At 36.6% G+C, this 24,986-nt stretch overlaps 1 protein-coding gene across 1 annotated transcript in view; it reads right to left on the bottom strand.

Annotated features, from left to right (window-relative positions):
- Positions 1 to 22,434, bottom strand: part of DCDC1 (doublecortin domain containing 1) — a 445,514-nt gene extending 423,080 nt beyond the window's left edge. The window contains exons 1-2 of the mRNA XM_036860073.1: positions 22,384 to 22,434; positions 13,993 to 14,150 (exon numbers count right to left, since the gene is read on the bottom strand). Coding sequence (XP_036715968.1) covers positions 13,993 to 14,144 — 152 coding nt within the window. The 5' untranslated portion in view covers positions 14,145 to 14,150; positions 22,384 to 22,434. The remainder of the gene's footprint in view (positions 1 to 13,992; positions 14,151 to 22,383) is intronic.
- Between the last annotated feature and the right edge of the window lie 2,552 nt (positions 22,435 to 24,986).

The raw sequence follows: 24,986 nt of genomic DNA on the forward strand, positions 1-24,986 counted from the left end.
TGCTAACTTCCTCTATATATCTCCCCATTTCTATTCCACATGACTTTCTGCAGACTCTCTCTGTATGATACATTCAATTCCCCCAAAAGTTTAATTTCATCACTACCCAATATAGGCCACCCCTGTTGGATAGAACTCTCAAGGTGGACAACTTCATAAGCCACTGGCAAACGTGTGGATGGGAAAGTACCCATCAGTGGCCAAAAAAACTATGGATAGGACAGCAGGATAATAAGTTACAGAGGAGTTAGAGTAAGATGGGTCTCAGATGCCTCCCAAAAAAGGAAAATGTAATTGGCAGGGAACTTGCATGGCCTATACTGAGATAAGCAGAGATACTATAAATTTAATTGACTGAAAAAGTCCTCACTAAACATATCACACAATTTAAATTACTACCAGATGTGTTTAACGATCTGTTTTCCAGGCAAGTTTATTTTATATTAAAAAGATTAAATGTTAAAAAAAAAATACTACTCAAAGGCTGTTTTGACACTTCTGGTTATTTTAATTTTAGCCATTCACTTATTTTTTTTTTAAACATCTTTATTAGAGTACAATTGCTTTACAATGGTGTGTCAGTTTCTGCTTTATAACAAAGTGAATCAGTTATACATATACATATACATATGTCCCCATATCTCTTCCCTCTTGCATCTCCCTCCTTCCCACCCTCACTATCCCACCCCTCTAGGAGGTCACAAAGCACCGAGCTGATCTCTCTGTGCTATGCGGCTGCTTCCTACTAGCTATCTATTTTACGTTTGGTAGTGTATATAAGTCCATGCCACTCTCTCACTTTGTCCCAGCTTACCCTTCCCCCTCCCCTTATCCTCAAGTCCATTCTCTAGTAGGTCTGCATCTTTATTCCCATCTGGCCCCTAGGTTCTTCTGACCATTTTCTTTTTTTTTTTAGATTCCATATATATGTGTTAGCATATGGTATTTGTTTTTCTCTTTCTGACTTACTTCACTATGTATGACAGTCTCTAGGTCCATGCACCTCACTACAGATAATTCAGTTTCATTCCTTTTTATGGCTGAGTAATATTCCATTGTATATATGTGCTACATCTTCTTTATCCATTCATCTGTTGATGGACACTTAGGTTGCTTCCATGTCCTGGCTATTGTAAATAGAGCTGCAATGAACATTGTGGTACATGACTCTTTTTGAATTATGGTTTTCTCAGGGTATATGCCCAGTAGTTGGATTGCTGGTAGTTCCAATTGTACGGTAGTTCTATTTTTAGTTTTTTAAGGAACCTCCATACTGTTCTCCATAGTGGCTGTATCAATTTACATTCCCACCAACAGTGCAAGAGGGTTCCCTTTTCTCCACACCTTCTCCAGCATTTTTTGTTTGTAGATTTTTTGATGATGGCCATTCTGACTGGTGTGAGGTGATACCTCATTGTAGTTTTGATTTGCATTTCTCTAATGATTAATGATGTTGAGCATTCTTTCATGTGTTTGTTGGCAATCTGTATATCTTCTTTGGAGAAATGTCTATTTAGGTCTTCTGCCCATTTTTGGATTGGGTTGTTTGTTTTTTTGATATTGAGCTGCATGAGTTGCTTGTATGTTTTGGAGATTAATCCTTTGTCAGTTGCTTCATTTGCAAATATTTTCTCCCATTCTGAGGGTTGTCTTTTTGTCTTGCTTATGGTTTCCTTTGCTGTGCAAAAGCTTTTAAGTTTCATTAGGTCCCATTTGTTTATTTTTGTTTTTATTTCCATTTCTCTAGGAGGTGGGTCAAAAAGGATCTTGCTGTGATTTATGTCATAGAGTGTTCTGCCTATGTTTTCCTCTAAGAGTTTGATGGTGTCTGGCCTTACATTTAGGTCTTTAATCCATTTTGAATTTATTTTTGTGTATGGTGTTAGGGAGTGTTCTAATTTCATTCTTTTACATGTAGCTGTCCAGTTTTCCCAGCACCACTTATTGAAGAGGCTCTATTTTCTCCATTGCATATTCTTGCCTCCTTTATCAAAGATAAGGTGACCATATGTGTGTGGTTTTATCTCTGGGCTTTCTATCTTGTTCCATTGATCTATATTTCTGTTTTTGTGCCAGTACTATACTGTCTTGATTACTGTAGCTTTGTAGTATAGTCTGAAGTCAGGGAGCCTGATTCCTCCAGCTCCGTTTTTCTTTCTCAAGATTGCTTTGGCTATCTGGGGTCTTTTGTGTTTCCATACAAATTGTGAAATTTTTTGTTCTAGTTCTGTGAAAAATGCCAGTGGTAGTTTGATAGGGTAGCCATTCACTTCTAATTGTAGAGAAATTGAGAATGTAATATTGTGATTTTAAGCCCAGTCTCTGGACCATCTGGCACAGTAGTTTGTTGTCGATGTTGGCACAAAGGGATATGGGTTGCAAGATAGGATTGTCTTCCTTGATGCCAACCTTTAGAGTGAGCGAATAGCTGCCAGCATGATTATCCCATCATCGTAATACAGGACTTTTTTTTTTTTTGGCTGCATTGGGTCTTTGTTGCTGCACGCAGGCTTTCTCTAGTTGCAGTGAGCGGGGGCTACTCTTCATTTCAGTGCGTGGGCTTCTCATTGCAGTGGCTTCTCTTGTTGAGGAGCACAGGCTCTAGGTGTGTGGGCTTCAGTAGTTGTGGCACACAGGCTCAGTAATTGTGGCACACAGGTTTAACTGCCCCGTGGCATGTGGGATCTTCCCAGACCAGGGCTCGAACTCGTGTCCCCTGCATTGGCAGGTGGATTCTTAACCACTGCACCACCAGGTAAGTCCCCATAACACAGGACTTTATTCCCCCTTCAAAATCCTCCCCATTTATTTCTGAGTCCCTAAGGTAGTGCACTATAAATTCCTAAAATTGCCTCCTAAGTCCCTATAAAAATCTGTTGGTGAGAGTCATAGCTGTTTTGTCTTACTACCTCACTGCTGCCACTGGCCATCACAAGAGCAATGAGATCCACATGGAGGTGCTGCCTTGTAGTATTCCCCAAGATTCCAGTGCTTGGAATGCCAGAACAGTTCAGTACAGAGGTGGGAAGAAGAGACACCTCTCTAACTCTATTTTATACTAAGTCACCTGGACACTGAAGCAGGTGAAGTTGTAGGCAGAGTCCCAGAAAGTCTTCATTGAATAGTTTCATCAGCCCTTTTAGCCCTTACCCACTCAGTTACAGGGACACTAACCCAGTCCACAGGCTAGATAAGGAATAAATAGTATATCATACCCTTCATAATGACAATAATAGTAACAATACTAACAGTTAATGACTACAAAGCACTTATTGTGACAGTCACTGTTCTAAGCATTTTACTTATATTTACATTTAATCCTTACAACAGCCCTATATTATATTCTTCCTTTTACAGATGAGTAAACTGAGGGATTACAGAACTTGCCAAAGGTCACACAGCAGGCAGGTGTCAGAGACAGGATTCAAATCCAAGTAGCCTGGCTCCACAATATCTATACTTAACTATCGTCCTATAATATTATTCCCATTAACCCTAAAATTTCCTTGTTTTCCATTAGTTAGAAAATTGAAGTTCCTATTCAAAAAAGTTCAGGAAAACAGATGGCTACTACAATGGAACTGAAACTTAAAATACGGGAGAGTAATGGGGAGGTGGGCAAGGAGGTAGCTCTACATTAGCAGCAGTGAACCAGTAGTGCTCTTGAGCCAATAAAGCTCTAATATCTAGATGGTATTTAAGTCATCACAATTGTAGTCTCCCTATTTCTCTTTCTTTCTCTTGTTTCTCCTCCCCTTTTTATTTTAAAAGACCCTTTTCGGTCCCTCTGCAAAAATCTCTTAAAAATCCCATGACATTCAGATTTATTAAAGTGAATTTCCCTCCTCCTCCAGATTTATATACATCTTTACATAGTTATCCTCCTTTCAAAGACAGTTTTTGCCTTTTGAGAATTTAGCTTGTTTACATTTAATATATATTCACAAGGTTATCTCCTTCACCAAGACAGTCTTTGTCTTTTGAGAATTTACCTTCATGCTTATGCTTTGTTTTCTGTTTTTCTTGTTTTATGTTCCTTTTCATTCTTTTCTTATTTTCTCTTGGATTAAATAATACTTTAAAAAATTGTTACATTTTTCCCTTCTATTAGGTTGTATGCCCCACTTTGTTTAACCTTATTTTTAGTGGAAACATTAGATATTACAATATAAATCCTTGTCTTATTAAAGTTTAACATAAATGACTAACTTATTACTTTCAGACAATGCAAGAATCTTAGACCATATCATATCCATTTATTGCTGTTTCCTCTGGCTGGTGAGCAATACTTTTTTATTCCATTTTTCATGGATAGGTGCATCTATCTTTCACAGCTCCTGGTTTTATGCAAGGAACTCAGCTCCAAAATTCTGCTTGCATGGGTCTGAGGCTTTGCACCCTGTCCTCTCTGTGTTTCTTAAGAATTTCTAATTACATAAATTTTATATTATAATTTCTTTTAAGATCTACATTTTGTTACAGCTGTCTTTTATAAAATTTGATAAGTTGCATGGCAGTTTTCTTGGACTTTTTCCCAACCAGAAAATTCTTAACCAGGAATTCTATGTGGATTTCTAAACCAACTGTTTTAGGAAATGATCTTTTATCCAAAAAATAACCTCACTTTGTCTTCAGTTACTGTTGAGGCTTTCTACCACATTCTAGAACCTGGGCTAATTTTATAACACAGATCTTCTTTTTAAGCTTTCTATGTCCATCTTATTATCTTGTCCTGAAGTCTATGATAAGTCTCTACTGTGAATCTTTCATTATATCTGTAATTCACATATACACAGATTTCAAGAAGTTCCCTCTTCAGTAAGACTTCTATGCTACCTTCTTGTATAAAAATGTACTTCCTTCCTGTACATTCACATCTTCCCTGGTAGGTTTGATAGCTGAAATCACTATATGATATTGATCCCTTCCTACCATCTAAAATGCTAGACCCTCAATTTCCGTCAAATATTCCAATCATCGCTGTATTACTTACTCTTCTACCACTGGTAAAAATCATTTTTACCACTGGTAAAAAGCATCCTTTTCTAGCCTGAAATCTAAAAGCCAAATCACACTAAATCTAAATCACACTACTTTAGAAATACATCTTCTTAAGAAATATTTCTTATCTATCTACCTATATTAGTTTTCTATTGCTGTGCAACAAATTACCACAAACTTAGTGGCTTAAAACAACACCTATTGGGCTTCCCTGGTGGCGCAGCGGTTGAGAATCTGCCTGCTAATGCAGGGGACACGGGTTCGCGCCCTGGTCTGGGAAGATCCCACATGCCACGGAGCAACTGGGCCCGTGAGCCACAACTGCTGAGCCTGCGCGTCTGGAGCCTGTGCTCCGCAACAAAAGAGGCCACAATAGTGAGAGGCCCGCGCACCGCGATGAAGAGTAGCCCCCGCTTGCCGCAACTACAGGAAGCCCTAGCACAGAAACGAAAACCCAACATAGTAATGAATCAATCAATAAATAAATCTTTAAAAAAAAAAAAAAAAAAAAAAAAAAAAAAAAAAACAACACCTATTTATTAAAGCACAGTTTCCGTGGGTCAGAAGTCTGGGCAAAGTTTAGCAGGAACCTCTGCTCGGGATCTCATAAGGCTGAAATCAAGGTGTCAGCTGGGGCTGCAGTCTCATCTGATGCTCAGGGTCTTCTTCCAAGCTCATTCAGTTTTTGCCAGAATTTAGTTCCTTATAGCTAAAGAACTCAAAGTTACTATCATCTTCTTTGAAGCCAGGGGAACTCACCTTTCTGACTTTCTGTCTCTGATCTCCAAACTCTCATTTAAAGAGTAGATCTGATTAGGTCAAGCCCACCCAGGATAATCTCCCATTTGATTAACTCAAAGACAACTGATTATATGCCTTAACTACATCTGCAAAAATCTCCTTTGCCATATAATGTAACCTAATCATGGGAGTGACATCCTATCATATTCACAATCCCACCCACACTCAAGAGGAGGGAATTATACCAGGCATATATACCAGGGGGTGGAAATCTTGGGGACCAGATTAGATTTCTGTCTACCACACTAGCTATACAATTATGCAGTCTTGACTATCCATTTTTTACACCAAATTTAGATCCAGATATTTTATTTTCTGGAAAATTCAAATGCAACTACTTAAGATTAAATTTTGTCATCATTAAATACTGAGACTATTTTAAAGAATGTACCACAGTTTCTGATGGCAAATCCAAAGAGGAACTCAAGAAAGTGCTTTGAGAAGTGGCATTGTTATTAGAATAAATTACTACTTCCTAAAGTAAATATTTTCGGGGGGGTGTATTCATTTGGATGTAAATGTTCTGGTATATTTCTTTTAAAAAGCATCAGCTACATCACTTCTGAGTTAGTTTATTGTCAGTTATTAGAAATAGATTATTTCTTTTAGCAACTGAAAAATTCTTTAGAAATTAGGTCATAAAAAAGAACAAAGAACAAATGTGGTTATGTGTGTCTACACTACAAACATATACAAACTATGAAAATATTTAAGAATTCTATGTGTGTTTAGATAAATATGAAGTAAAACATGTCAAAACTTAACCTTAAAGCAGTATGGATAAAAAACTATTGGTTAATTAAAAACTATAAAATTTTAGGTTATTGAATCTTTTAAACAATTTCTACGTATGATACAATGGATATGATAAATCACAGAATTACAAAGCTGGAAGGTACATTAAGAGATTAACTAAGCTTTTATCCTTTTCTGAAACAGTACTATACCTCATCTACATATAGGCTTTCTATTATAATCAAAAAGATTATCAGGGACAGATCTTAAACACTGTGGAAGTGAAAACCCCCTTAATATCTCAGGCTAATATCTAATTATGCTTTACTCTCTGTGGTTTCCATTAAATCTAATTTACAATTTTTGTTTCACAAAGCAACAACTAAGTAAAGGTGTGAGGTCTAAAAGTATAAAATTATGCCCAGGGAGGAGTATAGAAAAAGCAGATAAATAGACCATGACAAGATTTAAAGGTATGATTCTAGTTTTGACAAGAGCAATTTTTCTTCTCATTTCTTCTGTTTTAATAGCATTAGTGAATCTTAGTGGCTTTTTATAGCAACTTGAGGAAAACTCCTAATAAAGTCATACTTGCCACTCTCTTACTCAAGGACTTCTACCAGGTGGTGCCGTCATTGCCCCCCTGTAATATCCCTCAGCTATAATTGCACCACATTGCCTTCCACAGTTCTTACATGTATGCCTTTTTGTCAATGGTGTTCACTCAGCTGACCTATACCCATTACTGTACACCTTTCAATCAGTAAGTATTTAATAAATATTAATCTGAACTCAGTGCTTACACTTTCTAAAACCCCTTCCATAATACAATAATTGTCTAGTGGAAGAGAGAAATGTTATACACATTGTCATGAATATAAATTTACAATTACTGACTATGATTAGTACTGTGAAGGAAAAGTCTTGGCTATCATGAGGGTCATCATGAGTTCAGAGGTTAGGGACATAGAGAAAATCTCTACAAAACGGTTCAAGCTGGCAAGACACATGCGAGGAGTTAACCCCACGAGATCTTAGTCACTCCTTATTCCAAATCATTCCCCCAGGTCCTGTGCAAGAACTGATGTATTGTTTTGCATATTGATATGTTTGCTTTGTGATTTATTACGTGATTTCAGATGATTTCACATCCCACTCTGCAATGGTAAGATCCTTGTTTTATCTCTTTTCACTGCGATACTCAACTAGCGACTAATACGCAGGAATTGTTCTTTGATAATTACATCGTGCAAAGGTGTGTCACAAAAATGCCATTGATAAGAAACATACACAGTTTAAGTAGTAAAATATAATAAAGCCAAAGCTAAGAGTTATGTCATGTAACATTGAATATTTATCTAAGAGTCATTCCCCCCTTTAGATAAAAAGCCTAAGTTATGTTTGAATATTCACCCTCTTATGCCCATGGAAGGCATCCCCTGATCAGCTCCAGTGGGTAAATACTCAATGGTCTAACACCAATGATGCTAGTTCCATTTCCCTTGCCTTGTGCTGGTCAATTAAGTAATTTTGGCCAATGAGAAATGAGGAGAAGTCTTTTGGAGAAAGGTTTTTTTTGCGCTAATAAGAAAGAGATATAAATGATCAAATATGTCTTCTTTAGTTGGATATTGTTGAGTGAACATGTGATGAGCCTTGCAAGTAGGAGGAGTCAAACCTAATGATCTAGCCAATATTCTGAGGATGGCAGAGCGCAAGATACAAAGAGCCAGGCTATTTGATAACCCAGCAGAACCACTGAATTTAACCCTAGAATTGCCCTGCCTCTGAAGTTCCTGTTACATGAGACAGTGGACTGTTCACTTTTAAAGTCACTTTCAGTTGTGTTTCCTGTTACTCTCTGCTAATAGTAGCCTAACTTATACAATTAGATTTCTAATTACATTTGCTTTACTTTTAATTTTATTCAAAATCTTTACTAGTTTTGAATTAATTTTATGATGGGCTAAAATATAAACTATTTTTAAAAAATTTGACTTTTACTTAATCAGGAACACGTCACCAGAAATTTCAGCATAAGCATACAATGACATGGAGGCTTTTTCCCCTGTTTTTTGAAACACAAAGCATCCTTGGTGAATTTAGATTTCTATGGCAGAAATCTGCACGTGGCTAATAATTCTATTCATAAGTAGGAAGTGTGGCTACTTTGACAGGTCATGGCTCAATAACAAGCATGCAGGTCTAAGTTATCACACAGTTTGGATGTGAATTCAACATCAGGATAATGACAGTTGCCAAGGATTTGTGCTTGCTGTCGCTTCATACCAGTGTTGTCTGTCAAAATGTCTCTTTTTCTTATACAGAAGCCATAGAATTTTTATGGATAGCAATTACTTACAATATACAATGAAGTACATCAAATCTAACAACCACTCTTTAGCCCCTCATTATTTGGTAGTCTCTTTGTTAAATGTAGTCAACCATTTTCATCTAAATTATTTATTTATACTGTATATTTGACAAGCATATATTTCTCGCTTTATATTCTCATGGCATTTAAACCTTCCTGAAGAGTTATGGGTTTTTTTAATATTGTCATTTGTAAAACTTGTCTTTATCCTATTACCATTTTAATGGTAATTAAACTCTCTAATTGGAATAAATACAAATAAGAAAATGTAAACATGAAGGAAAATGACCCTAAGTACATTCAATAATAAATCACCAGCTTAAAATACTGGATAGCAGATAAAAGAAATAACCCCACATACGTTTGGTGCATGGAAACTTGTATAAAATCTGCAGTACACAAAGCACAAAGATTTCACTAATCGTCATCCTACCTTTTCCCCAATTTGATGAAAGAAATAACCTCTAAAGATATAAATAACTTTCTACAATTGCTAGATAAAGTGTGATTTAAACATCATGGAAAGTGAATAATAAAGTGGTAATAATATATGTGAACAATTTCCCCAAAATTTTATTCTGAACACCAGAAGAAAATGTAATTCTAGTTTGACCTAGAAATATTGGTAAAGATACCTTGATTGCAGAGCAATTTTCAGTTATTTTATAACACATAATAAGTCCAATTTTTATTTGTAACTCAACCACTGAATAATAACTAATGTATTTGTTCAAGCTACACATATAATCTAAAGGAGGTATTCAATGTCTGTTAAATTGAACTTGCTCGCTTTTGTAGAAGGAAATCTAAACAAGAAGAACAATTTATAAAATCTGTAAAGGACCCATCTGAGTGTAGGATCAGAGCATATATCATCCCACCCAAAGGAAAAAAAGGATACTACTTTTGCTTGTGCAAAAGTGCAAAGGAATAAAAATAAAGTACATCTTAAATCTAAAGCCAGGGGAGGTTATAGATATTGTATAAGTATTTTCCAGAGGAAATTTAAATTTTCAAAAAGAAGCAATATAGTCTTTTAACATTTTTTTTTTTTTTTTTTTTAAGATTTATTTATTTAATTGATTGATTGGTTGCTATGTTGGGTTTTCGTTTCTGTGCTAGGGCTTTCTCTAATTGTGGCAAGCGGGGGCCACTCTTCATCGCAGTGCGCGGGCCTCTCAGTATCGCGGCCTCTCTTGTTGCGGAGCACAGTCTCCAGACGCGCAGGCTCAGCAATTGTGGCTCACGGGCCCAGTCGCTCCGCGGCATGTGGGATCCTCCCAGGCCAGGGCTCGAACCCGTGTCCCCCGCATCCGCAGGCAGACTCTCAACCACTGCGCCACCAGGGAAGCCCTAACATTTTTAAAGTAAATAATATATTAATGTTTGGATCTGTAGAGTTTTTTTTAAGGCTTGAAGGAAAAATCTGAGAAAAAGTTATAAATTAGGAAAAGCGTAATTTGTTGGTCAATGGAGGTTGGAAACAGTGAAAGCATTGTCTTGCCTCATTAACGACGGGGCAGTGTTCCCCTCACTGCGTTCTGCTGCTCATCCCATGGTGGGAACTGACGGCTCAGCTTTGGAATGATGAGATTACTAAACTTAAACTGTCCCTAGAAAAGGCGATATAACCAAATGTTTATATTTCAAAAATAGTCTAAGACTGATTCCAATTCAGAATAGCCAAGAAGATAACTAAAATGACATAAAAAAGTGAATGAATAGATTAGGCACTGTTAGTCTCCTTGAAAGCAAGATTTGTCTGTGAAAAAGCAACCCAGATAATCTATAAGAAGTTGATGGCAATTCACTTTTAAAACTGATTTAAGTCCTAATGTAATGTAGTAAAAATAATTTGTCCCCTCAGGGAACTAAAAGAGTTGTTATTACACTCAGCTGCAAGCAGGATACAAAAAAGCACTCTAACATTCTATTAAGAATACATACAGGGGGCTTCCCTGGTGGCGCAGTGGTTGAGAATCTGCCTGCCAATGCAGGGGACACGGGTTCGAGCCCTGGTCTGGGAAGATCCCACATGCCACGGAGCAACTAGGCCCGTGAGCCACAACTACTAAGCCTGCGCGTCTGGAGCCTGTGCTCCGCAACAAGAGAGGCCGCGAGAGTGAGAGGCCTGCGCACCGCAATGAAGAGTGGCCCCCACTTGCCGCAACTAGAGAAAGCCCTCGCACAGAAACGAAGACCCAACACAGCCAAAAATAAATATAAAAATAAATTAAAAAAAAAAAAAAGAATACATACAGCTGATTCACTTTGTTGTACAGCAGAAAGTAACACAACATTGTAAAGCAATTATACTCCAATAAAGATGTAAAAAAAAAAAAGAGGAAAGAAAAGAAAATCATGAGGGAATTCCCTGGTGGTCCAGTGGCTAAGACTCCGCAATCCCAATGCAGGGGGCCTGGGTTCGATCCCTAGTCAGGGAACTAGATCCCAAGTGCTGCAATTAGAGATCCTGCATCCCACAACTAAAGATCCCGCATGCTGCATCTAAAAGATCCCACAAACCACAACTAAAGATCCCGCATGCTGCAGCTAAGACCCAGTGCAGCCAAATAAATAAATATTTTAAAAAATCATGAAATTACATTCTTAGATGATCATCAGCTAAAAATTATTAAAAAAAATTTTATATGTGGGATAGAAAGAGATATTGATTGTTTAGAACATTCTGTTAGTTTTAAAATGCAATTTTAATTTGGAAATCTTCCACCTCAGCATTTAGAGAAACCTTCTATAAATATAGCAGAACTACCCCTAGATACCTGTTATCAATAAATAATTGATTCTGCTTCATGCCTCAAAGGCCAACACCCTGTTCCAGGTCACCTGAGAATACATCAGACTACAGCTGGGTAGGAAAAGTTTCTTATTATGTTGTTTCCTTGAAGTAGCCACAGGAATGAAGCTAGACTTTTCCAGTCATCTGGCCTCCTAGTGGTAAGTCATAAAATGGGAGGATCAGACCTTCTTTGGCACAATATATTGAACTCACACTGTTGGTGATCAGTTATCTTTTGTGGGGGAAGGCTCCTGGCACAGCAGTTTTTACTCTATTACAAACAAATGTAACATGAAGTGACAGAAGCAAAACATTGTAAGAACGCAAGAACGAGAGAAAATAAGGATAATATAAATATAATAAAAAGTAAATTAAAACCACAGATAATGACATGAGAATGAAGTGACTCATCACTGCATGGTTGCAAAGAATGGATTTAATATATGTGGGCAGATTTTGTACATGTACAGTGTGTTAATTAGTGAAGAAAAGCACGATCTCTGTAATATAAATAAAGGAACAACAAATTGACTATATTTTAATAATTATTTCTCATAAAAAGATCACAAAGATGGTGGAAGAAAGGTGGCAAGGAAAAAAAGGATGAGACAAGAGAAGATTTAACCTCAATCGGGGGAAAATGTCTTTACTCATAGAGAAAATTGCCTCTCACTGATAATCATATTAATACCAATGGATCTTAGATTACCATTAGCCTTTATGAACTTGACCCCTTTCAGGTTGAAACTCATCATTTTCTTTTTCATGAAAGTAGAAGACCTCTGGGCATTATCTTTGACTTTCTATTCAATTGCCAAGAAGAGGGTTACTTCATTTTCTAGGTACATCATAATCAAAGTTGATGGTAACAGACAATAGTGACAGAAAAGAAGTTAGGATCCAGACAAAGAAATAGAAGAAGCACATTTAAACGAACTATAAAAACCAGGTGGTAGGAAAAGTGTCACATGAAAATAAAAGACTGACGTGTTAAAAAAAGGGCAAATAAAACCAGAGTTAGAGACTCAGAATCTAAGAAGGAATATGAGAAAAAAGCAGAAAGGAACTGAATAAATAAAATTACAGTTTCACAAAAGATGTCACAAAAGATAGAATAAAAAGTGAATGTAGTACTATTTTGAAAAGTTAAAAATAAATTCTAAAAGCAATAAAAAATGTGCAAATACACATTATATTAGCATTGGCATTTGTATAAAGGACTACTTAAAAATTCTGTTTAGAAATTTTTTTCCATTGTCTTATTGGGAGGAACCAATGTTTTTTCCACTGTCAATTGGGAGGAACTATCATGGGAAAACTATGTCTCTACAATATAACCATTGGGTAATGATTTTCTAAAAATTATCTAGCCATATAGCTAGCACACTGTGTCAATGATCTCATATGTTGCTAATATGCACTCATAGCTCAGAGGAATAAGGCAAAACAAAGGTTAGCTGAAAGTCTAGATTTCACTTTCACCTAAAACTTAGTGACATATAAAAAAAACAATCAATCTGTCCTAAGACATAAATATGACCTAGCATTTCTATAAGGAGATTAACACAATCCCTAATTTAAGAATAGTTTCTTCAATGCTTTTATAGTCCACATATTCTTTTTAACGTAAAAACCATGGCATCACGTTTAGCCAGCCAATAGTCAATACCTGACAGACACTTTTTGGCTCTTTCACTTTCTAACAGAGAAAAAATACAGGAAGAATACTTCTTGTCTTCTCTGCTTTATATTTCTGAGAAGTGCAGGAGAGTAGAATAGTTCAGTTTTGGCTGTGGAGTTAGGTACATTCGGGTTCAAATTGTACCTTCTCTACCTAGCAGCTGTGTGATCTTAATGAACCTCTCGAGGTCTTTGTTTCCTCATATATAATAAGGAGATGTCTAAAATACTGTCTGCCTTGCATTCCTCCCAGAGTTGTTTTGAGAACTAAATAAATATAATGCAGGTTAAGCACTTAGCATGGTGAGTGGTATATAGCAAATAGCATCTGCCTTGCCATTCCTGTTATTATCACTATCCTACCTGTCCGCAAGTCAGACTCTAGGAATAATTTATGTTTAGTGCATCGTCTATCTTTTTTCTTCCCATAAAATCGAAAAAAAAAAAATGGAAGGGCTGTAACCCAGGCAACAACCATCACATCTCCAAGTTATGTTTGACATAATCTCTACTAAATATTGAGCATTTACATAGACAACCTTCTTTAAGCACTTTTATCCCCTTCAGAATTCAGTTTAAGCTGCTGAAATAATATTCTTACCTTGGTAAATCATTCGAGATATATTTGTAAATTGGGTGAACGGTATCCCCATTGAAGGTGTCTTCAGGGTTGCTTCGCTGTGAAACCTCCGTGGCTTTAGTCAAGGGTGACAAAGGAGACCGAGAAAGCGCTGCTCTGTGATCTTCTGTCATTGTCAGCTCAAAATGAGGAAGAATGTTACTTAATTTAAAATGTAAAATCCTCCTGGGTTATTAACTGAGGCTGGGTATTAATCACAATTTACTTCTCATCATATTCTAGAGCATGTAGCCACTGCTAAATGTGAAATCTCATTAGAAACGAACAGAGATGAGAGCCTAAAGGAAGACAAAAATATGAATCTAAGTCTTTGATAAGTATAATCCTATTTCAGAAAAAAATGATAATTTGTTGCAAAGTATTTTAATTTTTGCTATTTGCTAAAACATCGCTAATTATACAAACTTAACATGAGGAATAAGTTATTGAAAGGTGCAGCACAATGCTTTTTTTTGTTTTTTGTCCTTTCTCCTTCCTTTTTTGGAAGCTACCTTCCCCTTGATTCTGTTGGGAATTATGTGGCCATGCTTTCCTGGAAGTGAATGTATCCAAGGCTAGACAATCAAAGTACCTTCCCCAGACACAGGGATTGCTAAATCAGAGTTTAGATGGAGAAGACAAAGGAGTGCTCTGTTCTTTAGAATTGCTAGCTTTAAGAACAATGTAAACTTCTACCATTGAGAATGAAGCAAAAACAGGTGAAAGAAAAAGTGAGAGATGGAGAGAGATTAAAAAGTGAGAGATTCCTGGGGCTTCCCTGGTGGCGCAGTGGTTGAGAGTCTGCCTGCCGGTGCAGGCGACACGGGTTCGAGCCCTGGTCTGGGAGGATCCCACATGCCACGGAGCAACTGAGCCCGTGAGCCACAACTACTGAGCCTGCGCGTCTGGAGCCTGTGCTCCGCAACAGGAGAGGCCGCGACAGTGAGAGGCCCGCGCACCGCGATGAAGAGTGGCCCCCGGTCGCCGCAACTGGAGGAAGCCCTCGCACAGATACGAAGACCCAACACAGCCAAAACTAAATAAATAAATTAATTAAAAAAAAAAAAAAAGTGAGAGATTCCTGATGACAACATTTGAATCCCTGAACCTCGCTATTAAAAACAACCACATCTCTTTTTGAGTTTCCTGGGTATGTGAGTCAGCAGATTCCTTTTTGTTTGTTTAAGCTAGTTTGAGTTGGGATTCTATTTGTAACCTAGAAATCTTGAATAATGCACACAAACAACCTAAAATTTCTTAAGACCAAAACAATATGTTCATAAGAAATGATATCAATGAACGTCATAGGGTCCTTTCCAGGGTGTAATCACCCCATTCACATGCTGATACAAATAGCTGCAAAGTCTCAGGTCTGAGTATCCCACTAAGGTAAGGAGGAGTCCCAGGGTAACATGACGTATCACAACTAAGGGAAGGATATTACTTGTAAGGTAATAAAAAATGCTACTTCACCATTTTTCTGATATTCTGAAATAAACGCATTCATTCATCCACAGGTTATTTCTTGAGCACCTACAATGTACTTGGCATTGTTCTAGGCACTCAGAATTTTTTTAGTTAGCAAAGCAGAAAATATCGTGCCCTTGTGGAGCTTATGTTCTAGTGGAGGCAGATGATAAATAATAAACATAAGATATCAGTACATCGTAAGAGGTTAAATGATAAATGCTATGGAAAAAGACTGATTAGGAAGTATAGTTTGGGAATATGAAGGTGGAGGGAATTGCAATTTTAAATAGGTTGGTCAGCATAGGCTTCACTGAGGTGGTAATATCTGGGCAAAGACTTGAAAGGGTCAAGGAAATTAGCCATCCAATACCCAGGAAAGAGTAAGAAGGCCATAAGGTGGGGTATACCTGGCAGATGTGAGGAACAGCACAAGCAGATGAATAGCTGAAAAAGAAGAAATGTAGTTGTGATGAGGTTAGAAAGACAATGGGGGTGAGGGGGTGGAGATAACAGAGGGCCTTTAGGACACTGTCAGCACTTTAACCGAATTAGAGAGTCCATGGAGTGTTCAGAAAGGGGAGTTATATGACTTTTAAAAAAAGATAATTTTGGCTTCTTTGTTAAGAATGTATCAAATGCAACAAAATTTCAATGTCCTAATTTGTCCATATATTAATATCTTCTAATACTTGTATAAATTCTCTGTGGTAGAGACAGCTGTCTGCCAACATCCAGTCTATCCATTCCTTCCTTCTTCTATGATACTAGAATCCCTGATTTTTAACTGAGGCATATGGCTGCCCAAAATAAAGACTATTTTCTAGTCTTCCTTACAACTTGGTAAAGCCATATAAAACAAGCCTGGCCAATCAAATATTAGTGGAAACAATCTATGCAAGATTTCTTTTCTCTCCTTTCTTTTCTCTCGTCTTTCTTTTCTCTCCTTTCTGCTACCTAGAATGAAAACATGAAGGCTGGCACTAGACAGGTCATCTTTATCTTTGATATGATGCTAGGAATGAAAACCATGCCCCAGGGAAGATAGAAGCAGTTTGAATCTCTGACAACATGGAGTACCATACCAACTCTAGACTACCTACCTCCAGACTTTTACATTAGAAATAAATTTCTAGCTTGTGCAAAACAATGTTAATTTGGGTCTTCGTTGTTTGCAGTTAAACCTAATCCTGAAACTCCTGATATTCCTTGAACTAAGTTGCTTTCAAAAACCTAAAATAGGGGCTTCCCTGGTGGCACAGTGGTTGAGGGTCTGCCTGCCAATGCAGGCGACACGGGTTCGAGCCCTGGTCTGGGAGGATTCCACATGCCGTGGAGCAACTAGGCCCGTGAGCCACAACTACTGAGCCTGCGCATCTGGAGCCTGTGCTCCGCAACGAGAGAGACCACGATAGTGAGAGGCCCGTGCACCGCAATGAAGAGTGGCCCCCACTTGCCGCAACTAGAGAAAGCCCTAGCACAGAAACGAAGACCCAACATAGCAATCAATCAATCAATCAATAAATAAATCTTTAAAAAAAAAAACAAAACAAAATCCTAAAATATATGACATTGGCTTAGACTTAAGAAATGGAAAGAACACTAGGATGGCTTGGAATCTAAATTTAATTGAGAGTCCAGTAATTTGGGTCTTTGGGTCCTTTTAGGCTCACCAAGCCTCCTCAATCGCATAAGACAATTCCTTAAGGTAAATCAATCAATCAATCTCTCTCTCTCTCTCCATATATATATATATATATATATATATATATATACACACACACACATATATACATGTACATATGTATATATGTATATATATAATGTATTATATTAATATATTATTAACGTATGTGTAATTATATATTAATTAATGTGTGTGCATTTATATATACACACACATACATCCTGTTGGTTTTGTTTCTATGGAGAACCCTGATACCCCTCTTTCAAAGACCAGGTCAGCCTGCAGGCTGAGCTAGAACTAGAGCCAGAAAGACCTTCCCGAAGCATGGACCAGTAGAGCCAGTCAGATGATGGAAGGCAATGGGATCAGTAGTGTTGATGTGGGTCAGTAAGGAGCTATGGCAACCACAGTAACACCAAAAGCACCAGCAGCACAAAGAGACAAACTGGCCAACAGTCTCCTCATTCGGGAGAGGGCACCTGAAGGACTACCTTCTTGAACTATGATTAACTCCTTAGATAATCTACAACACAGGAAGCTCAAAGAGTCTGATGCTAGACTTGTTGCTAGTTAAGCTTGTGGAAGAATAAAAGAGCTATAATATAACTTATACTCACAAGTATTACAGAGGAATACATATCAATAGCACATAAGATCATGTCTTTCTCTGCCACTTTCTAGCTATGTGACCTTGAGTCTTATAGCCTTTCTGAGCGTCGGTCCTCTCATTTGCAAAACCAGTTGTCCGCATGGTTATGAGGATTAAATAAACAAAACTGTGAATGTGAAAGCGTTTAGCATAGTGCTTGCCACATGGTAGACATCCATTAAATGTTAGGTGAATCTGAATCACTATCAAAGTAAGAAAAGGTATCTCTTTCTACATAGTTTAATAAGAGAAGGTACTTTTCTCTGCCCAGCACTCCTCTGGTCTTCCAACTGGAGACTAAAGGGCTGTTGCCCTTCACAGTCTCCCTCCCCCTTTAAGTCTCACAATAGGAGGGCTGAGGCTTCCACAACAACCATTGCCTGCTCAGTTCTCATAGATCAGGTTCTTCTTAATTGGGGAAGGCTTATAAGTGAAAAAATCCAACTGTGCATAGCAAGGAAGATCATATGATTAGAGAGTAAATCACCTTGCAGAACGAAATCCCTTGAGTATCCTGGTGTGTTTATTATATAATCCAATTATTAAAAAATAAAAAAATTTGCACTGAACTACTCAAAAATATCTCTTGAAATATAGCAATAGCTTTACTTTTTACTTAATGAATGATTACAATCCCAATCTTCACCAAAAGAGGTAATCATTTTAGTGATGGTTATAGTTTTTTTTTTTCACGTAAAACACCTTCTGGATGCTTTTAGGTGGAATGAGTTATGTAAGTGTGAAATCATTACCATTATTAAGTGCAATATTTCTTCTGTAATGTTACTTTAAAAACAGTGTCATCCTCACTAAAAGTAGAATGTATTAACAGGTTAAGTAGAGTATGCAGACTACAATAGGTTTTCGGATAACATTGTGGCACATTACTAATTAAATGAGAACTAATTGTTAATTAGAAATTAAAGAAATAAAAATGTGTTAATTTTAATTTGACTAACATTAAATACTACAGTATTTTAGTAGAGTACAGAAAAAGCCACTGCCTTATGTTTTGTTAACACATATAGAGTTTATTCACTGACACACTGAAAAACCACTATTTTTCTTTGCTTCGCATCCGTTAACAATTTGACATGAATACAAGTTCTCCTCTAATAGTCCTAGATCTGCTCTTCCCCTGGTTTTTTAAAAAAGCATTCAAGTTCACAGTGGTTATGAGCCTGGACACTAGAGCCAGAGTGTCTGGGTTTAAAACCCTGCTGCCCATTCACTGGCTGTGACACTTTGGACAAGTCACATAACCTCTTTGTGCATCAGGTTCCATCATCTGTGAAATGGGGTTAAGAATGGTAGCCACTTCAGATAGTAAAAGCAAATTGTGGGAGACATTTATTTGCATATTTAAAGAATTATGCTGTCAGGAGTTTCAATATTCCTTAGTGCCTGTTTCTTTTGCAGTACAAATTTTCGAAGAAGAATATTGAATACTTTAATTCACTAGTACCTTGGTGCAAATGATTTTTATCAGTTCTATTTCTTTCTTCAACTGGAAAGGATTGCATGAAACCACTTGGGGAAAGAATGAATAAATAGAGGCACGTAGAAAGTGGGAAAAGAAGGTAGAAAGGAGAGAAGCAAGATCTGTCACGCAAGTTTCCTAGTTCATAATTTTACTGTTAACCATGTACAGAAAAATATTTTGTACAGAAAAAATATTTTGCTTGATTTTTCTATTATTTCTTTGAAAATTCTCAAGAAAAATGTCAAATAAATTGCTTGGGAAAACTTAAAAAGAAAAAAAAAAGAATGGTAGCCACTTCATAAAGTTGATGTACTTGGAACACAGTAGATACCAAGTGTCAGCTGTTAAAGAGGAGAGGCTTGATGGTCTTCAAGTCAGGGCACTGAGTACCAATAACCAACAGTACATGGAGACTTTCCAAGGGGCATGCAAGTGTGGACAGTTTTAAGTAAATCAATTTCCAGATCCTTGGCTTCCATATATATGCTTTCCTAAAAGGCATCTGCCCAAGAAGCTGCCTGTCCCAACTATAATTTGTCCTTGGAAAGTCTCCATTCTGTCATTTTACAAAAGAAAGGCATTCCTTTTATGCCCATTCCAGGGCCTCAAACCAAGAGACAACTCCACTATTCCTTTAATAAAGAAATTATAAGTGCTCCCCACTAACCTATATCATTAATATATATATTTCCAATAATTTTTACTTTTTGTATTTAAAGAATATCAAAAATGGCACTATATCCAAGCTGCTTTGAATAAATGTATACTAAAAATAATTATAATAAAAATTAAATCCTAGGGAAATTTTCCAATACTTACAACCTTATGGTCATAGGACATTTAAAAAATTTGTTGTTATTGTATCTTAGACTAGCCAATTAAAGACTTTCAAGCATAAAAGATAAGAAATGGAGTAGATAGATAAACAGCAAGGATTTACTGTATAGCACAGGGAACTATATTCAATACCTTGTAATAAACTATAATGGAAAAGAATTTTAAAAAGAATATAGACATATACATATATATGTATAACCAAATCACTTTGCTGTACACCTGAAATTAACACAAAATTGTAAATCACCTATACTTCAATAAAAAAAAAAAAGAAATGGAGTGGAAATAAGTTTAAGGAGAAAAAAGGATGTAAAAATTTCAACTGTTGAAGAAGAGCTTGTTAATATTTTTAATGTTTTAAAATCTCTATAGCATTCAGGCCTCAGGCCAAAATATTCCATGAACATGTGACATCTTGTCATGCCTGAAAACAGGAAGTTATCAAAGACAAGTGGGGCATGTCAAAAGGACATAGGAACCAACTTGAAGGGGATTCCAGTGGCCAAAGATGGGGCACTCTGAACATAAAAAAAGTAAAGGATTGAAACATTAAACATATAAAAATCCATGAGTACCTAATATTAAAGTAAAATTTTATAACTTTATTATTTCATAATTCACCTTTGTTACTTGCTAGGGCACCAACTTAACTGTTCTGAAAAATAATAAATGTACTTTTCCTGCTTTCCTAAATGGGCTATAATTCAGGATAACGAAATAAATGATGAGGGAAAATTCTTCTTCATAGAAGAATCATAGCTAATACATGTAGATGGAATAAAAGAATTAGCAAATCACCATAGGGCAAACCATACTGAAATAATGGATCCAGATAATGTTTGTCCAGGTAATGTTTGTCATTATTAGATGAAAGAGTGATGGGAAACTTATAACAGATGAATCTGACTGATATCACCTATACCACTGATATATATTAATATGTCACTAAAATAAGACAACCAGAAATTGTTTCTCCTTATATGACTCTACAGGAATTATAAACATAGGACCATCTATAAAGCATTCTCGCCACAAACACTGAATGTAATCAAATCTTTAGATCTAATTTCTAGTTTGTGAGAAATGCGGGAAGGGAGAGAAACATGTTACATGTTAAATGACATGGCACAAAATAAAGAGGAGGGAGAAATGTCACAAATGAAAAGAGACTGAAGAATCATATCAACCAGATGCAATGCATAAACCTTGTTTAGATCCTGATTTGAACAAACCAACTTTAATAAGACATACATTTTTGAGGCAACTGGTGATATTTGAACACAAATTGGGTATTATTGGTATCAAGGAAATTATTTTATTGGGTATGGATAAAAGGTATTGTTATGATAAATATTATCTGTTAGAGATACAAACCAAACTATTTTTAAATAAAATATTATTTGGATTTGCTTTAAAATACTCCAAGAAGAAAAGTGAAAGAGAATATAAATAAGAATGGCAGAAGTTGACGGTTGTTTGTATTGGGTAAAAAGTATGTGGGAGTTTATTTTATTATTTTTCCTTTTGTGTTTGAAAATGTTCATAAGAAAATGTTTCTTAAAAATCATATGGAATTTACATTTTATTAGATATGTTTAAAAGACTGATGTAACAGTTTTATTTTAAAATGTCAGCATTCATAATATACCAGAAATTACATCTTTTCCAACTATTTAAGCTTATAATGAGAAATTTTAAATGTCAACTTAAAATTGTGCATGGGAATATATAAGCAAAACTATTTGAAGGTCACTATTCTAGCCAGTAAGTACCTCCAACCTCAGCTTTGAAAAGGAGAGAATTTAAGTAGGACAGAGCTGACACACACACCCTCCTACTCTTCTTTCCAGATAAACTGGGATTTGCTCAGTTTTCCTGGGTTTACTTAGGAAGGGCCCATTCTAGAGGTGAGAGACAGGTTCTCATAATTCCTTCATTGTGGACAAGGTCCTTAAGATTATCATAGAATCACCATAATTTAACACTCCTTTCACAGTTTGTCATCAGTCCCTCAACCAGATAGGGATTTTAAGTATTCGCTTAAAATCTCAGACTGTGAGGGAGGATTACTGAAGTTCAAAGTGAAGAGTACTGCCAAGTGGAAAATTACCTTGAACACATTACCAAGCAAGCTAACCCAGAGGGCTCACAGACCAAATTAAAATGCTCCATTCACACAATTTACTAAAAAAATTAAAAACACACAGTGATAAGCAAGGGGAAAGAAAGCAATAAACTAAGTCAACATACTTAAGATAGGGGGAGAGTGGCAGGATCATGCTATCCAAATCCTGTTCTTTCTGCCCATATCAGCCTTCCCCATGATGGTGTGCTATAAGAACCAGAGTTGAGATGTAAGCCAGTGGCCCAGACAGAAGGTACCAGGGATTAATGGGAGAGACACAGAGGCAGTTGTGCCTGGCCAAAGCTGTAGCTTGCCAGTTAACTTGGTGAAGAGCTACAGGTTTTAATTTGCATTTCTTGGGCACAGTTCTTTGGGCCAAAACGGGACCATACTGGATGTTATTAGTAGGTGGTCAGTTTAGGGACAACACAGCGATCAGCCCTGAAGTGGCAAGATTATGACTTGGTCTACCTTTCTACTGAATAAATAAAACTTGTCTATTCTATCATATATGCCATTTAGTCGCTTTATCTTGGTACGTTTTATAGGTTACTAACTTGCTTATTATGTATATTTAACACATCTTCTGAATTCTGCCTTTGTTTCTCAAACTACTTAACGCATATCTTTTTTTTTTGGCTGCACAGCATGCAGGATCTTAGTTCCCAACCAGGGATCGAAACCTGTGCCCCCTGCAGTGGAAGCGCGGAATCTTAACCACAGGACCACCAGGGAGGGAAGTCCCGCATATCTATACTTAACACAGCCTATGAATTACACCTATACCTCATAAGCTATTAGCTTACTTGCTACCTATGCTCAACATTTCTTATGTTTCATCATCCCATTTTTTTTTTATCTTGTACAGCTGAATTGAATATTCAAATCACATTATATTGTGCCTTCTAGTAGGCTAGAGATACAAAGAGCAGTGGAAGAAAGCCACAAGAAGACAAGAAAAGACAAGAAATGTGGGACTGCCATCATCTTAAAAGCCTTTAGGTGCGATTAGAGCAAGGTTGCAGGATACAAGGTTAATATACAAAAGTTCATTGCAAACAAGTAGAATTTGAAATTAGAAACATTTGCACAGAGCTCAAAAAAATGAAATACTGAGACATAAATCTAACAAAATACGTACAAGATCTATATGAGAAAAACTACAAAAGCCCAGAAATAGACCCACATAAATATAGTCAACTGAACTTTAACAGAGGAGGACAATGGCAGAAAGACAGTCTTTTCAACTAATGGTACTGGAACAACTGCACATACACATGAAAAAAAAAAAAAAAAATGAATCTACACACAGAGCTCATACCCTTCACACAAACTAGCTCAAAATGGATCACAAAACTAAATGTAAAACACAGAACTATAAAACTCTTAGAAGATAACATAGGAGAAAACCTAGATGACCTTGAGTATGGCAATGACTTTTTAGATGCAACACCAAAGGCATGATCCATGAAAGAAATGACCAAAAGGCCAGATTTCATTAAAATTAAAAACTTCTGCTCTGTGAAAGACAAAAGAGAATGATAAGACAAGCCACAGACTAGGAGAAAAGATTTGCAAAAGACATATCTGATAAAGGACTATTATCCAAAATTTACCAAGAACTCTTAAAACTCAACAATAAGAAAACAAACAACCTGATTTTAAAATGGGCCAAAGACTTTAACAGACACCTGACCAAAGAAGACATACAGATGGCAAATAAGCATGTGAAAAGATGCTCCACATCATATATCAGCAGGCAAATGCAAATTAAAATGACATTGAGATACCACTACATACCTATTAGAATGGCCAAAATCCAGAACACTGACACCACCAAATGCTGGTGAGGATGTGGAGCAACAGGAGCGCTCATTCACAGGCACAGCCACACTGGAAGAGTGTTTGGTGGTTTCTTACAAAACTAAACACACTCTTACCGTATGACTCAGAAATCATGTTCCTTGATATTTATCTAAATAATCTGAAACCTTATGTCCAGACTAAAACTGGCACACAGATGTTTTTAGCAGCTTTATTCATAACTGCCAAAAGTTGGAAGCAACCAAGATGTCCTTCAGTAGGTGAACAGGTAAACAAAGTATGGTCTAGACAGATAATGAAATATTATTCAACACTACAAAAATAAAATGAGCTATGATGCCATGAAAAGATATGGAGGGACCTTAAATGCTTATTACTAAGTGAAAGAAGCCAATCTGAAAAGTCTGTGTACTGTATGACTCCAACTATTGACATTCTGGAAAAGGCAAAACTGTGGAGAACTTAAAAAGATCAGTAATTGCCAGAGGTTGGGGGTGGAGCGGTAGAAATGAATACATGGAACATAAGATTTCTATGGAAAGTACTCTGTATAATACCATAATTAATGGATACATGTCATTATACGTTTGTCCAAAACATAGAATTGAACACCATGAATGAACCCTAACGTAAATTGTGGACTCTTGGTGATTATGATATGTCAATGTAGGTTTATCAATTGTAACAAATGTACCACTCTGCTGGGGGATATTAATAATGGGGGAGGTTATGTATGTGTGGGAGCAGGGCTTATATGGGAAATCTCTGTACCTTCCCCTCAATTTTGCTGTAATCTTAAACTGCTCTAAAAAAATTAAGTTCTAATTTTTAGAAAAGGCTTCAGAAGGTCATTGTTCTGCAGTTCCCAGCACAGAGAGCTAGTCCATATCTGATAGGAGAAGAG

This window comes from Balaenoptera musculus, chromosome 8, assembly GCF_009873245.2.
Source record: "Balaenoptera musculus isolate JJ_BM4_2016_0621 chromosome 8, mBalMus1.pri.v3, whole genome shotgun sequence".
In the NCBI taxonomy this organism is placed as follows: Eukaryota; Metazoa; Chordata; class Mammalia; order Artiodactyla; family Balaenopteridae; genus Balaenoptera; species Balaenoptera musculus.